This window comes from Achroia grisella, unplaced genomic scaffold (genome assembly GCF_030625045.1).
Source record: "Achroia grisella isolate CSIRO2021 unplaced genomic scaffold, CSIRO_AGI_Agris_v1 utg1062, whole genome shotgun sequence".
NCBI classification, from domain to species: Eukaryota; Metazoa; Arthropoda; class Insecta; order Lepidoptera; family Pyralidae; genus Achroia; species Achroia grisella.
The window spans coordinates 4,819,944-4,836,663 of record NW_026712566.1 but is presented as its reverse complement, the minus strand read 5'-3'; the positions used below and the strand labels follow the sequence as shown (position 1 = coordinate 4,836,663).

Below are 16,720 nucleotides of genomic sequence, written 5' to 3'. Positions count from 1 at the left end.
GCAAGTAGTAACAAATGGTTATTTCAATATTACAAACCGATACTCCAATTTTTTGTACTCGTGGTATTCGGAATCATTATAGTTTGTAACTTTTTTGTTTATAAACGGATTGTAATAAATTGTTGTAGTTTTATTTTATTCATGTATAGGTAATAGGAAAAAAGACGAAGAAAAAATATATATTTGGATAGACTACTGATATAAACAGAATGAATTGAAGCTACAAAACAAGAAAAGTGTTAACTATCGTGTGACGCACCATTAATTAAAAATGGTAAAGTCAATAATCATGTAACCTGAAACGGAACGTCAGAGGCCAGAGCCAAAGTAATCTATGTGACATTGACAGATAGATTGATGGATGATTGAACGTAGACAGCAGGAGTTTTTGGAGCGAAAACGTTGGAGTGTTTATCTTATATATAAAATTCTCGTGTCACAGTTTTCGTTCCCATACTCCTCCGAAACGGCTTGACCGATTCTCATGATATTTTGTGAGCGTATTGAGTAGGTCTGAGAATCGGCCTACATCTATTTTTCATCCCCCTAAATGTTAGGGGTAGTCCTAGGGGTACCCCTAATTTTTTTATCTATTTTAAGGCAAAAGAACGTTTGCCGGGACAGCTAGTATTATTATAAAAACAAATAAGAGATAGGTAATTGTGAATATTGTAGGCATTGAGGTGTTTCTCTCCCTGACCAACCGGCATTACGCCTAAGTCATCAAGATACTAGTGATTTTAATAAAAGGAAATATAAATGTAAATACAAATTTAGAATATAAAACACATTTCTTCAGTAGCCAGTTACAACATAAATAAACACTATACCTACATTAGTAAATCCGCGCTTAAGTTAGTTAAACCATTTCTGAGTTTAGAGAGGTCAAACGCATGTGTTTATAGTTTTTATATATACGTTCCATGTACAGACAGCGATTAGTTACATATTTATTATGAGTATAGTGTAAGCTAGACAAACTGGAAGCTTTTAAAATGTGGTAGTGGTGGTGAGAAGGATAAAGTAAGAAATGACGAAGTCGAGCGCAGTGATGGCTGGCTCATCCGTCATACTCGTGAACGAGTGCTGTCTGTAGGTACTGGTCTGCTCTTATCACTACGACTGATTTAATCTTATTGTATATTTATATTTGACCCAAAAAAATTAGTGCTGGTTGGTAGTTTGTATTCTAACTTGTGTGTTGCTCTTTTTAATAATTTATAAAGATTATTTAAAAGAGCAACACACAAGTTTCTTGCTCGTTCTTCTTGTGATGAGAAAGCTTTCCGAACGAGCGGTAGATAAAAAAAATGTTATGACTATTCAAAAGTGCTTAAATAAAGTTTATTTAATAAATGATTTTCTATTCTATTCTATTCTACTGCATAGGGTGAAAGAAAAAAGGCAGATATTGAATGCTATAGAAAGTAGAAGAGCAAAAATGTTAGGGCACTTGATACGGCGCGATGAATTTATGAAAGTAATTATTGAGGGAGAGATAGAAGGAAAGACCGAGGCACAGCTACATCAAGCAAATTAAAGACAGAATTGGAGTCGTGTAGTATCAAGGCTTAAAGAGTGTGATGGAAGATCGTAGAAAGTGGCAAGAGCTCCACCGACAAGAGCGTTACTCTTAAGTTTATGAATAAATGATAGTCTAAGCATGGTATTAGACATTTTCTATGATTTTGATTTTTTTTTAAATAGATATAGGATTATTAAATATATATTACCGGCTTCGCACGGTTGTACATGTATTATATATATAACCCTTCCTCTTGAATCACTCTACTATTAAAAAAGACAGCTTTTTTTTTTTTTATATCATAATTTGAGCGCGTTTGACCGCAATCTCACCTGATGTTAAGTGATTTAAGCTTTAAGCATATATAGGGATGGACAGACAGCGACTTTGTTTTAAACTATGTAATAATGTACACCCGCGCGAACCCGGGGCGAGTAGCCAGTACTATATAAATATTACTAATAAGCAGAGATTTGGAAAATTAAATATAATTCTGTCACAAATCAGTTCGCAGAAATCGATTATGCGATCAAATTTTGTAAACATATTTTGATCTAACAAAAATCTAAATGACCTCAACTTGTAGTATGCATTTCCTAAAGCATAACGTAATACATTTGATCTATACATCTATACATATAAATAAAATTGTAGTGTCTGTTTGTAACATTGAAATAACCGTTTTATACTTTTTATACTACATGCATATGAATATAAATACGATACATACACCAAAATAATATTTTTTACAATTTTAGTCTGTCTGTCCGTCTACTTGTTCCGGTTAATCAACGAAATGGGTGGACTGATTTTTTTGGCAGGTAGCTGATGTAATAAGGAGTAACTTAGGCTACTTTTATTTTAGAAAATAATGTTATTTTCCACGCGGACCAAGTCGCGGGTACAGCTAGTTTATAATATATTTGATGTTAAGGAATTACTTCATATATAATATAATTAACATATTTGAAGTAAACAGAACCGCTTAGTAGATAACTGACATAATCCTTAGTCTGCAAATTTGGCTTGAACTTTATTGATTTTGTTTTATTATTGTACAGCTTGTTTTCAAGTTATTAATAAAGAAAGAAACATATAAATTACTGACTGTAATCCATGTTTATTTTTGTAATAATAACTGTAACAATAAGATTTATTGTCACTGGGATATTGCACATCAAGCACTTTTTTGTTGTTGCCAATTGTTATTTAAAACTATTTCTACACAGTGATTTTTCTGACGGACCCGGTGGTCTAGCGGTTTAGCACACCACCTTACTTCCGATGGTCACGGGTTCGATTCCTCGCACGGCACATACATTTGATTCATGATTGTTTGTATCGGTCTGGGTGTTTTCTATATATAATATGTATGTTTTAACGAAAAATATATCTATGTATTTGTAGCAGTTGTCTAGTACCCATCACATAAGCTTTAGCTGGCATAACTTGGGTCTAGATGGCGCTGTGTGAATTGTCCTGAGATTATTATTATATTAATATTTGGGGTATAAAGTTGCTAAATAATATAATTGAATAAATAAACAATGCTCTCCTATATTTGGGATAAATATACGACCAAATATGTACATGTCACGTCTGTAACATATTAACAGTTTTACATATGAACAGATACGATTTGGTCGCCGCTCTGGGAACTAGTCCACACCTGTTTGTGAATATGAACATCTAAATATATATAACTCAAAGGTGACTGACATAGTGATCTATCAACGCACAGCCCAAACACTGGACGGATCAGGCTGAAATTTGGCATGCAGGTAGATGCTATGGCGTAGGCATCCGCTAAGAAAGGATTTTGATTATTTCTACCCTCAAGGTGTTAAAATAGGGCATGAAAATTTGTATGAAACTTTGTCAATTTTAAACCGATCGGGCTGAGACTTTGCATGCATAAATCTACTATGACGTAGGCATCCCCTAAGCAAGGATTTTCATAAATTCCACCCCTAAGAGGATAAATTAACACGAGCGAAGCCGCGGGCAAAAGCTAGTTTGTAATATAAATAATTACCTGTGAGAATTTAATGCTCTAGATCAGAGGTTCCCAAACCTTTTTGTGTCGTAGACCCCTTGCCATATTTTATGGTTTTAGGTAGAACCCTCATTCTTTCCTGTACCTATACTGTAGTAAAGTTTAGTGTTAAAAACATAAAGTAAAAACAACAAGATGACCGTTGTCGTAGACCCCTTGCAGTTTGTCATAGCCCCTGCGGGTCGATATAGACCGCTTTGGGAAAAAAATTTCATCAAAATCTGTTCGGTAGTTTTTGCGTACAAGAGTAACAAACATCCATACTTACAAACTTTCGTGGTTATACATATATTACTAGCTGTACACGCGACTTCGTCCGCGTGGAACTTACTTTATTTTTCTAAAATGAAAGTAGTCTAAGTTAGTCTGTATTACATCAGCTACCTGCCAATAAAAGTCCCGTCAAAATCGATCCAACTATTTCAGAGATTAGCCAGAACAAGCAGACAGACAGACAAAAATTGTAAGAAATGTTATTTTGGTATGTACTGTATTTATATTCATATGTATGTTATCATTCCACTGACGTAAAAAAATTGCAAACTGAATCATATTAATTATACAGTTTGATAACATAATAACGAAGGCCGAATGAGTTCATTAAAAAATCACATTTATGTGAAGAAATAGTGTTCTTGTTCGACCATCATGGCTGACATTGAGACAGTTTTAAATTAAATTAACCGATTAATGGTTACAAATTGCGTAAAGTCAGCGCGGTCCTCACGGACGGGCCGAAAAACAGCAGTTTTGACACTAATTAACACTAAAAAAAACATTCAAATTTCAAAATATCTTTATTCATGTAGGTCTATTACAGACTCTTATGATATGTCGAATCTACCGTCAGTTCGGAATGATTTCGAGATGAGAAGAACTGACGAGACACTTTCGTATAACACAACTGAATGGTAATTTAAATATTTCAGACATGTAACTCTAACATACGATGACAATATTGAGATGTTCAAGATTTCAGATGTAGACGCAAGATTTAAAATGGATTCTGCATATAAAAGTTCAAAACTTGGGTGTTAGTTATGGTTTAATTTATCTAAATTAAGCCATAACTAACAACCAAGTTTTCGGTCCGTCTTTTATAAATTTCGTTAGAGAGTTTTTGAAAAAATAATGGTTGAATATTTTACAATATATTCATATATTTGAGTAAATCGTAAAAGATCACCGTAAGCAGTGAAAAGATTGGGTTGCAGTCTCGATTCTTAGTAACGAGGAACAAAATTATATAATTTAAGCATAATTACTATGCACTATTGATACTGTTACCACACGGCATGGTACCATATGTGTTTTGGACACAGGAGCCCGCACACCGAGTTTAAGATGTGTTTGCAGAATGGTGCTCTCGTGATTTTCTTTGAGAGATCTCTTTTTGTTATTGTTTAATGATTTTGTTAATATAAAGTGTAAATTAAATTGTTATTCGCCAATTAACCATTTAATTTATTTGCAGTTAATTTGTATTTAATAGTTTCTACACTACTTCTAGTAGATTTGTGTACTTGTTACTTAGCATAACTCTTTTTGGTTAATTTTGATATTTTTGGGAAATCTCAAAATATTTAATTAAAAATTAATTAGTAAATAACTGGTTCTTTGATTTAAATCAATAAGATTTTCATATTAAGTTTATATACCTAATCATTTCATGGTACAACGACGATGTATAGGTATTATTATAGCAAAAAATACAAGAAGGATTTATATCAAATCATATATATTAATAATGCATGTACAAAAATAAAACTTAAATAAACCATAAGTTTAAATGTAGATAATTATCTATATAGTGACTAGCTTCGAGCATCTCTGGCTGTTCACCACCAGCCGCTGCCAGAGCTGACGCCGATGCCGCCGATGCCGCCGGCGTACCCGCCGTACGAGGACACCACGGGGGCGGAGTAGGTGGCACCAGGGATCACCTTCTTGACGGTCACCACCTGTGGTACATTCACCACTTTGCGGACCTGTACGACCTGGGGTACGCTGATCACCTTCGGAACGCTGACGACCCTGTTGACGGCGACCACCCTGGGGGCGGAGACTATGGGTGCAGATACGATGGGGGCGGACACGATGGGGGCGGAGGCGATCACTGGCGATGAGTAGCCAATGCCACTGTAACCACCGAGTCTAACTCCGCTGCTGATCCCTCCGCCATAGCTGCTGTACCCCAGCCCACTATAACCTGAGAGTACTCCGCGCTTCTCGCGGCTGTCCCCAGCTGAGGCAACGCCGGCCAGAGCCACCAGAGCACAGATAGCCACCTGTGACGAGGAAGAAACACTTTAGAGTATGTATTACATTTGTAACAATTGCAAAGGCTATAATATTTCTATACACCTTGCAGAGTACCGAATAACTGACTGTAGATTTGACGTATCATAAGAGTCTGTAATAGACCTACATGAATAAAGATATTTTGAATTTGAATTTCAGTAAAACATGTCAATAAAGACATATAGTTATATTACTGAATGCAAATACATTTGCAAAAATATTATTATTGCTTACAAACGAAGATTTAATTAAGATTAAAAGAAAAAATTAGAAAAAAATTAATATGCATACATCATGACATAAATAGAGTTTTATAAGAATTAGATAATAATAAAAATATGTTTTAGAGATAATAAACGATGACGACCTCGGTGGTCTAGCGGTTTAGCACACCGCTTTACGACCGATGGTCGCGGGTTCGATTCCTCACACGGCACAAACATTTGTATTCATGAGTATGATTGTTGTTACTTCTATCTATAATATGTATGTATTTACAAAAAAAAATATCTATGTATATGTATCAGTTATCTAGTACCCATCACAAGCTTTAGCTAGCTTAACTTGGGTCTAGATGGCACTGTGTGAATTGTACTGAGATTATTATTATTCTTCTAAAAAAATATTCATAAATTTGTAAAAATGCTAACAATAAGGGGCAAATATACCATTAGAAATTGTATACATAGTTAAAAACATTATTCAGTACAATTAAATGATAAAACAGTCCAAGAGATGTGAATAGTAAATATTTTATGGATAAAATAAGATGCAAAAGTATGTTTTAATTTCTATATGACTCTTCAAAATAGGAAACCTGTTTTAGAGTTTTAATAAGAAGCTAATGATATTGTAAAAAAAACTGCACGAATTTATATTAATAATGTAGTTTAAAAAAAAAATTTAGTTAATTGATTCATTATAAAAAATAGGTTTATATTCTAGATTAGATCTCAGTCTTGTTGTGGTAAATACTTACAAATGTTTTCATTTTTGTTGTTGTGTTGGTTGGTGTCTGAGAGACGAGCTGATGATGTGTGATGCTGTGGAAGCCTCCCCCGGACCATATATACTCACGTTCTGTGATAACATTACGCAAGTGTCCTCGCGAGCTGAGCCTGCGATGGACTCGGCGACTAGTTCCCTCCCGCTGCCTTGCTCGCATCTCACGCCATGTGACAGTAAATTTTGTGACGTGTAGCCGATACGATGAAACTGTTACAATCATTTCATCATACATATATCAGCTTTATATATGATCGTTCCAGTTGGTTGTCTCTTTTCTATCTGTCGGTATGGACTCAGACGGTTAAAATTATTAAACTGGATATTTTAGTAAAAAATATACAGCAGTTATCGAAATAAACAATAAAAATATAACTTCTCGCTGTCTGTGAGACAAAAGATATAAAAGATAACCAATTAGGTATTATTGGACTTTCTCAACGGAATAGTAAAAATCATTGTTACATTTTTGTCTGACTATCTGTGTTTGTGCGTGAATCTCAGAAACGGCTCATCCAATTTCAGTGCGATTGTCACGAACACCTCGTGATAAGTTTCACATTAAAATTTAGCGCATAAATTTAATTACAATCTGGGAACTATAAAAATTGAACGATTTGGGTGCGGTTGTTATTAACACCTTGTGATAAACTTCATTCAAAATTTCCTTCATAACTTTAATTGTAATTGTTTTTGGTAGGGAACTGACTCCTGATATACAGCCTACGCTAAATTGGGAGTCAGGACTGCATCCAACTGTACACTGAGGGAGGTTTAAATCTACACATATAAATAAAATTGGAGTGTCTGTTTGTAATATTGAAATAACCGTTTTTTACTACATGTCTATGAATATTTATACGGTATATATACCAAAATAACATTTTTTATAATTTTAATCTGTCTATCTGTGGGTCTGTTTGTTCCAGCTAATTTCTGAAGCGGCGAGATCGATTTTGACGGGACTTTTTGGCAGGTAGCTGATGTAATAAGGAGTAACTTAGGCTACTTTTATTTTAGAAAAATAAAGTTAAATTCCACGCGGACGAAGTCAGTACGTGAACAGCTAGTTCATTCATTCATTCATAATTTAAGAGCTACGCTCTTGTCGGTGGAGCTCTTGCCACTTTCCGCGATCTTCCATCATGCTCTTTAATTCTTGATACGACACGACTCCCATTTTGTCCTCAGTTTGTTTGATGTAGCTGTGCCTTGGTCTTCCCCTCTCCCTCTTTCCTTCTATTTTTCCCTTAATAATAATTTTCATGAAATCATCGTGCCGTATAATTTATATCAATACATTACGCTAATATGCAATGATACATTTATAACTTTTATTAAAATGTATTAATTATTAATAAATACCTACTCAACAAAATACTAGATTTATATACGCAAATAGTACTTTTAATTTACGATGATTTAACACGATCACAAGTTATAGGTAAAGGTCAAAGGTCAAGATGTCCTAACATTTTTCCTCGTCTATTTTCTATTGTGTTCAATATCTGCCTTTTTTCTTTTACCCTGTATAGTATTTCTTCGTTAGTAGTAGTCGAACAGCCAGTAAATCAATAAATTTGTAACTGTTTACAAACAAATAGGTTACACGGGAACGAAGTCGCGGATTGCGATAGTAAAGCATTGTAAGTGTAACGTTACAGTTTCGCAAACACGTTATATGTATATCTGTTCGGATGGGTCACTAACTCACTAGCCCCCAGCCGGTAGTATCAGTGTCAGAAGCATTAGTGCTATCTCTCATACGGAGCGTGAAAGTCCTCAACTTAGCCGCCTCTCAATGTGTGTCTCTCGATATAATCTTAGTCTGTACAAAATGGACCAAAATCCATAAATTAAAAAAGTAAGTATATACTCTTACGTTAAATAAAATTATCTAAACATATAAATAAAATCTGAGTGTCTGTTTGTAATATTGAAATAACCGTTATTTACTGTATGCATATGAATATAAATACGCGGTACATACACCAAAATAACATTTACAATTTTCGTTTGTCTGTCTGTCGGTCTGTTTGTTCCGGCTAATCTCTGAAATGGCTGGACCGATTTTGACGGGACTTTTTTTGGCAGGTAGCTGATCGAGGAATTTAACTTCATTTTTCTAAAATAAAAGCAGCCTAAGTTACTCCTTGTTACATCAGCTACCTGCCAAAAAAGTCCCGTTAAAATCGGTCCAGCCATTTCAGAGTTTATCCGGAAAAAGAGACAGACAGACAAAAAATGAAAAAAATATTATTTTGGTGTATTTATATTCATACGTATGTAGTAAAAAAACGGTTATTTAAATATTACAAACAGACACTCCAATTTTATTCACATCTATAGATTGTTACGATTGCAATAAAGTATATAAAATTAAATAATTTTGAAAACAACTATTAAGAACTACTATTTACTATATATCAGAGTTTCGCACGTAATCGGGTATTTAACAAAGATTTCAAAAATGAACTTTAAGATTTTATTACAAAGGTAGTTTTTTTAAATTACAATTAATGTGATCTAGTTTGTACCGGCGTTACTATTGCATATTTTAACATGAAAAATAGTTATTATGACATAAATATAATAGTTAGACGTATTGTATCACGGACTTCTTTGTAGACATAAATGTATTCTATAAAACTGGAGTAGATAACTTATATATATAACTCAAAGGTGACTGACATAGTGATCTATCAACGCACAGCACAAACCACTGGACGGATGGGGCTGAAATTTGGCATGCAGGTAGATGTTATGACGTAGGCATCCGCTAAGAAAGGATTTTGATTAATTCTACCCCCAAGGGAATAAAATAGGGGATGAAAGTTTGTATGAAGCTTTGTCAATTTTAAACCGATCGGGCTGAGACTTTGCATGCTTAAAGCTACTATGAGGGGGAAGGGGATTGTTGGTGATGTGGACTCATGACCCCTTTGCTAGCAATGTACCGTGTCAGGTTGACGCGGTTCCCCCTGGAAACCATCGTGATAAATTCCTGGTGAATTTGTCAGGATGGGCTAACTGACCTCACGCAAGCGAAACCGCGGGCAAAAGCTAGTTATTTATATAATTTTCATTTAAGGAGTAACTTAGACTGCTTTTAGTTATGAAAAATTCTTTTATTGATTAATGACTTTAAATTCCACGCGGACAAAGTCGCGAGAATAGCTAGTAATAAATAAAATAAGAATGTTTTTGTCATTATATAGTTCATAGGCTACGGCAACCATTTACCATCAGATGGGCCGTATGCTTGATTGCCAACATAGTAGTATAAAAAAAGAGTAGAACTGACAAGAAACTCGTATTCGTTTCAAATAAATGTTGTAAATGTTTATAATAATGCAGATTTATTTTTAAATTCAAATTTGGGAGAATATAGTGACCAGTGCTATTGCAATTTTGTGAAAAGCAAATAGTCCCTTATTTAAATATGCAATGTATAGCTGGAAACCCACACAGAGAAGAAGATTATCAAACAAGAAACACCATGTCATTGGAATAACTAGTCGATTACTAATAACTATGTGACACTAGGTCACAGTTATACATAATATGTCACCAATATATTTTAATACTAGCTGTACACGCGACTACGTCCGCGTGGAATTTAACTTTATTTATTTAAAATAAAAGTAGCCTAAGTTACTCCTTATTACATCAGCTACCTACCAAAAAAAGTTTGGTCAAAATCGGTCCAGCCATTTCAGAGATTAGCCGGAACAAACAGACAGACAAAAATGGTAAAAAATGTTATTTGGGTGTATGTACCGTATTTATATTCATATGCATGTAGTAAAATTATTGATAAAAATTGTAAAAAATGTTATTTTGGTGTATGTACTGTATTTATATTCACATGCATGTAGTAAAAAAGTGTTATTTCAGTATTACAAACAGACACTCCAAATTTATTTATATGTATAGATGTATAGATAATTCGATATTCTAATGTTATATCACGGCCGATCCATTAATAATATAAACAAGGCACACGAACTACATATATTCATTGACTTTGACTCTCCTATTTATTTGTGTAGGTGTCAACTTATATCACGGGTATATTAAAATACAAATATATTTAATTAGTTTTGATCTTTTATCGAGCATACTGTTGGTACAGAAGGCGGATATAATAATAAAGGATATACTAATCTATATAACTTAAAGGTGACTGCCATAGTGATCTATCAACGCACAGCCCAAACCACTGGACGGATCGGGCTGAAATTTGCCATGCAGGTAGATCTTATAGACTTATGATTCTACCCCCAAGAGGATAAAATAGGTGATGAAAGTTTGTATGAAACTTTGTCAATTTTAAACCGATCGGGCTGAGACTTTGCTTGCATAAAGCTACTAAGACGTAGCCATCCCCTAAGAAATGATTTTGATAAATTCCACCCCTAAAGGGATAAGATATAAAATTAAAATTTCCGTGTATTACCCACAATAATTGATTCAAGAACAAACATATTTTCTTTTTATAACTACACGGCAACGGAATAACCATATACAGCCTAAATATGTATAAAGAGAGAATAAGCTCAAGTATAATGGCCGATGGCGATCAGTGAAAGAAGAGGACCACACACTACGCCGACCACAAATAATGGGATAAAGGCAAGGCAATGACGATGATTATAATTAGGAAAGATATGTTTTGTATATTATAATTGCCTTTGTCCAGCAATGTACGTCTTCCGAGCTGAGATGATGATGATGATGAAAGAATGACTTAAAAAAATACGGTACTTTTTTTAATATGTCCATCTGTAAATAGTGAGTATTAGCGAGTAATATTGGATGTCCATCCTCCAGGCAGACATCGCCTATACACACACGAACAGTCCTCAGTAATGACACATTATGCAATTTAACAGTTTAGGAACTTTTACCATCGCACCGCTCGCCATCGACAGGGAATTCATTACCACACGCTGGAACCTAAGTGGTTTCGGATAGTGCGGTTTCAGAGGAGCTTCCTCCCGCGTACACTTAGGTTGTGGAATGAACTTCCTGCCGAGGTTTTCTCACCAGACTACAGCATGAGGTTTTTCAAGAATTAAGGTTTCTTAAGCGTCGGCAACGCACGTGACACCCCTAGTGTTTCAGGCGTCCATAGGCTACGGTAACCATTTACCATCAGATGGGCCGTATGCTTGTTTGCCACCATAGTAGTATAAAAAAAGAAAAGGAACTAGTCAATTGTATAAGAATAGAATAGAAATAGAATAGAAAATCATTTTTCAAATAAACTTAATTTAAGCACTTTTGAATAGTCAACATTTTTTTAAATCTACCGCTTATTCGGAAAGCTGTCTCATCACAAGAAGAATAAGCAAGAAACTTGTGTGTTGCTCTTTTAAACAATCCTTGTAAGTTCACATTTTACAAGTCGAAACGTGTGAATACAAACCACCAACCAGCACTAATTTATTTAGGCTCAAATATAAAAACACAATAAGATTAAATCAGTCGTATAAAAACAATTTAATGTGAATAAATAATGGGAACAAGACCCCACTCTTGGTATATTTGTTCTGCAGCACCACATATATGACGTGTTGCCAGTAAAACGTCTAGAATTCACTTTTACTTATTAAGCAAACAGTATCTTGATATCCTTACAATGCGACAATCCAAATAAAACCGGCAACACTTGCGCAATACCCCACCAAGTAAACAAGTGTCTCATTTTATGACATTGTTACATTATTTTGTAAACACCAACGAGTGCAATAAATGTATGATTCAGTTTCATTACACTGTAAATTGTAATTGAGGGACAAGTGTTATATTCTATTTGTTATTTTGTAAACAGCAACGAGTGCTATAAATGTATGATTCAGTTTCATTACACTGTAAATTGTAATTGAGGGACAAGTGTTATATTCTATTTGTTATTTTGTAATCACAAACGAGTGCTATAAATGTATGATTCAGTTTCATTACACTGTAAATTGTAATTGATGGACAAGTGGTATATTGTGTTGTGTTGAGTGATATGTGACTTTATGCTTTATGTTATATACATATATAGGTATGTATTTTTCATTATATTTCCTATACCACAGATAACATAACATTACTATACTATACAGTATGCGTTTTAATTTGATTTCTTCACATTATTACACAACGAACTTCCGACCGGCGGCTGACCGGCGCGTCGTCTTGCACTGCGTACACACTCGTACACCAACTACTTGTTACGTGGGTCATTGTCAAGTTCACACCAACACACATCTCAACAGGAAACACTATCTATACTAATATTATAAAGCTGAAGAGTTTGTTTGTTTGGACGCGCTAATCTCAGGAACTACTGGTTCGATTTGAAAAAATATTTTTGTGTTGGATATTTCATTTGTCGAGGAAGACTTTAAGCTATATAACATTACGCTACGACCAATAGGAGCGGAGTTGCAATGAAAAATATTGAAAATGGTGGGGGAATTAAACGCAGACGAAGTTGCGCTGGTCTACTAGTCTATACGTATAAATAAATTTTTGAGTTTTCATATACGAAATATACTGTATCCTTCGCAAGTTCTAAACATGTTACTTGTCGGTTCCTATTTTATTATTAGTAGTAACTAGCAATCGAAAGTAATAATTGGTATATGAGAACTAGAACAATAAATAATAAATAAACCTGGACATTTAACACAGCGCCATGTATTCCTACGGTAAGCAAAGCTTGCATTATGGGTACTAGACGACAGATATAAATACTTAGATATTTTTTTCTAAATGCATACAAAATATACATAGAAAACACCCAGACTGATACAAACTGTCATACTTATGAATACAAAAGTTTGCTCCGTGCGAGGAATCGAACCCATCGGAAGTAAAGCGGTCTGCTAAACCGCTAGACCACCGAGGCCGTCTAATGCCTAGTAGCTACCAGTATTATCTTTCATAGAGTAACATGAAGCCTACAGATAGCTTTCTAGCTATTTCTTTATAGAAGTCGAAATCTCTGAAAATTAGATAACTAACCTGACCCTAACCCACAAATTATGATATGATTGTCTATAATAAATATTGGACAAATCTCTTAGTTCTACAATATATTGCCCGAGTGTAGATATGTGTATATAGTGTAGTGGCATCATCAAGTAAATTAAAGATGCCACTGACGAAGCAATAGCGTATTCATCTGAATATATTACTACGATATGGCCCGTCAGGTAGTTTTCCATTATCTGAACGATGCGTAGAATCGTCCTTAAAATATTGTTTATAATTAAACCGCCGATATGTTTGTAAACAACAATAATTATCGCGCCATTTAGTGAGGCGGCCGTCAAGGTACGGTACATTAAATGTCGGTGGTTACGAGAAGGCACGTGCGTTGAGCTCCGCCCCGGGTGCGCCCGTGGAGCGTGGAGCCGCGCCCCGGACAGCCTTGTGGCATCAGTTCCGTTCACTGTTCTTGTTTCGATCAGTCTCAACATTTCGCAACCAACGTCTATAAGCTTATTCGAATATGACGACGACCTCGGTGGTCTAGCGGTCTAGTCTACCGCTTTACGACCGATGGTCGCGGGTTCGATTCCTCGCACGGCACAAACACTTGTATTCATGAGTATGATTGTTTGTATCGGTCTGGGTATTTTCTATGTATAATATGTATGTATTTACGAAAAAAATATATATCTATGTATTTGTATCAGTTGTCTAGGATCCATAACACAAGCTTTAGCTAGCTTAACTTGGGTCTAGATGGCGCTGTGTGAATTGTCCTGAGATTATTATTATTATAATATTATTTTTATTAACAAAAACTTCTATTTATACGACATTAAGTTTTCTATGTTGTTCTATTCTATAAATTTATATAAATAGGTTTTGAGTGCATGTGGTATATATAAGATAATATGTAAATAAGAATATTATAACCTTGTTGATATCTAATAAAACATCTTGGTTAATGAAATAATTATTATGTGGTATGGATATGTATTGGTCTATAATATAATTATAATGCAATTCAACACTTACTTTTATATTTATTTGAGCCAAATATTTTCATTTCGCATTCAATTGTTTATTATTTTATGTAAATGATTTCTTTATAAACTCAATATTGTATTATAAAATTTCGTATTTTTTTTGTATTTTTAGTGCGAGAAGTTTGCTTTTTTTATGTATTATAGGATTTTTGAACATTTTTCCCATAGATCCTTTTTTTTAAAAAGTTGGGAAATACTATTTCAGAGGATACAGCAACGAGAATTTATGCATAATGTTAAATTAAATGTTTAGTTTTTATTTAATACCTGCAATTAACACCTATGCATATCTCGTAAAAACCATTCCTTATTGTTTCACTGTGGATTACTATTGTTATTATATTGTTATGTTTTATAATTAAGACAGAAATAAATACACGTATCTTATTACGACAGTTTCGTTTTATTGTTGCTTCTTTTGTGTAACTGTGACCTATAATAGGAATATATTTTATTAATAGTAGCTAGACATCTGTGTGAAGGCATAGATATTAGCACATTTTATAACGGATTTATGTACTACTACATAAATCACATTATACAGAAGCTATTTTCTTCAACTTTGCCTGAGTGAATTGGAGTAAAAAGTGTGTCTATATCTGTGATTAGCTGTACCCGCGACTACGTCCGCGTGGAGTTACACATTATTTTTCTAAAGTAAAAGCACAGATAACATAATATTACATAGTAAAAGTAACTTAGGCTAAGTTACTCCTTATTACATCAGCTACCTGCCAAAAAAAGTCCCATCAAAATCGGTCCAGCCATTTCAGAGATTAGCCGGAACAAACAGCTAGACAGACAGACAAACAAAAATTGTAAAAATGTTATATTGGTGTATGTACAGTATATATATTCATATGCATGTAGTAAAAAACGGTTATTTCAATATCACAAACAGACACTACAATTTTATTTATATGTATAGGTAGTATAGTATCAACATATGTTAGCCAATTTCTATAAGTTTAAATCTGGGTATATCCTTTTATACGAATATTTAAATATCCTAGGCAAACTTTCAAATTTAGTAAAAGTAATTAGAAAGACTTTTTTCGACTGTGTATTGATTATACGTTGTTCTGTCTTTGCATAATATATTTAATAATCGACTCCAATCACAGGCCCTTCAAAAGAAAAGGTTTAAAAGAAACACATATAAAATTAATTGAAGAGTTTTATTGGCTCTCGCAAAACTTAGTGTTACAATATCACAGTTAAAGCAGAAATAGAATACATACGTGTATTGAATAAATATGTAGAAATAGCTCTAAATCTAATTTGAATAACGATCTCTTATTTTCGTCACGTTAGTTATGAGAAATGTGTAATTTTATAACTTTATCCTACTGATTCGAGGAGTGGCTTGCAAAATAATGGCACGGGTTTATTCATGGACGGCGACGGTCACTGCAGACAAGATCTCGTTATGTTGTCACTCGCGACATCGCGAAACTCGAATGCGAGTTGATACTTCGGGTAACTGGGGGAACCTTGGATTATTGTTGTAGACATATCGTTCAGACAGTAATTATCGTAGTCTCATTACATAAATAATATAGGGGAGAATATAAATAACATATACATATTTATAGATAATAAAATAGTAGATGAGCAACCTGTCTGATATGCTATCGCGGAATAACACGACTGGTTTGACTCAGTAGGGGAAAATCGGGTAGCCCCGGACGGCGGGGTAACTGCGGATATATCGCATTCTAAGATACTAAACATTATTGTTACGGAGTTTCCAAATATTGAACACATCCGAAAATAACATTTATCTAGCAAAACGCG

The 16,720-nt window shown here is 34.2% G+C and overlaps 1 protein-coding gene across 1 annotated transcript; it reads right to left on the bottom strand.

Moving 5' to 3' along the window:
- Window positions 1–5,419: 5,419 nt before the first annotated feature.
- LOC131854767 (uncharacterized) lies at window positions 5,420–6,873 on the bottom strand. The gene is made up of 2 exons (XM_059205914.1): window positions 6,862–6,873; window positions 5,420–5,869 (listed from the first exon to the last, which is right to left on the bottom strand). The coding sequence occupies exons 1-2, from the start codon at window positions 6,871–6,873 to the stop codon at window positions 5,420–5,422; spliced, it is 462 nt and encodes a 153-aa protein (XP_059061897.1).
- Window positions 6,874–16,720: the final 9,847 nt, after the last annotated feature.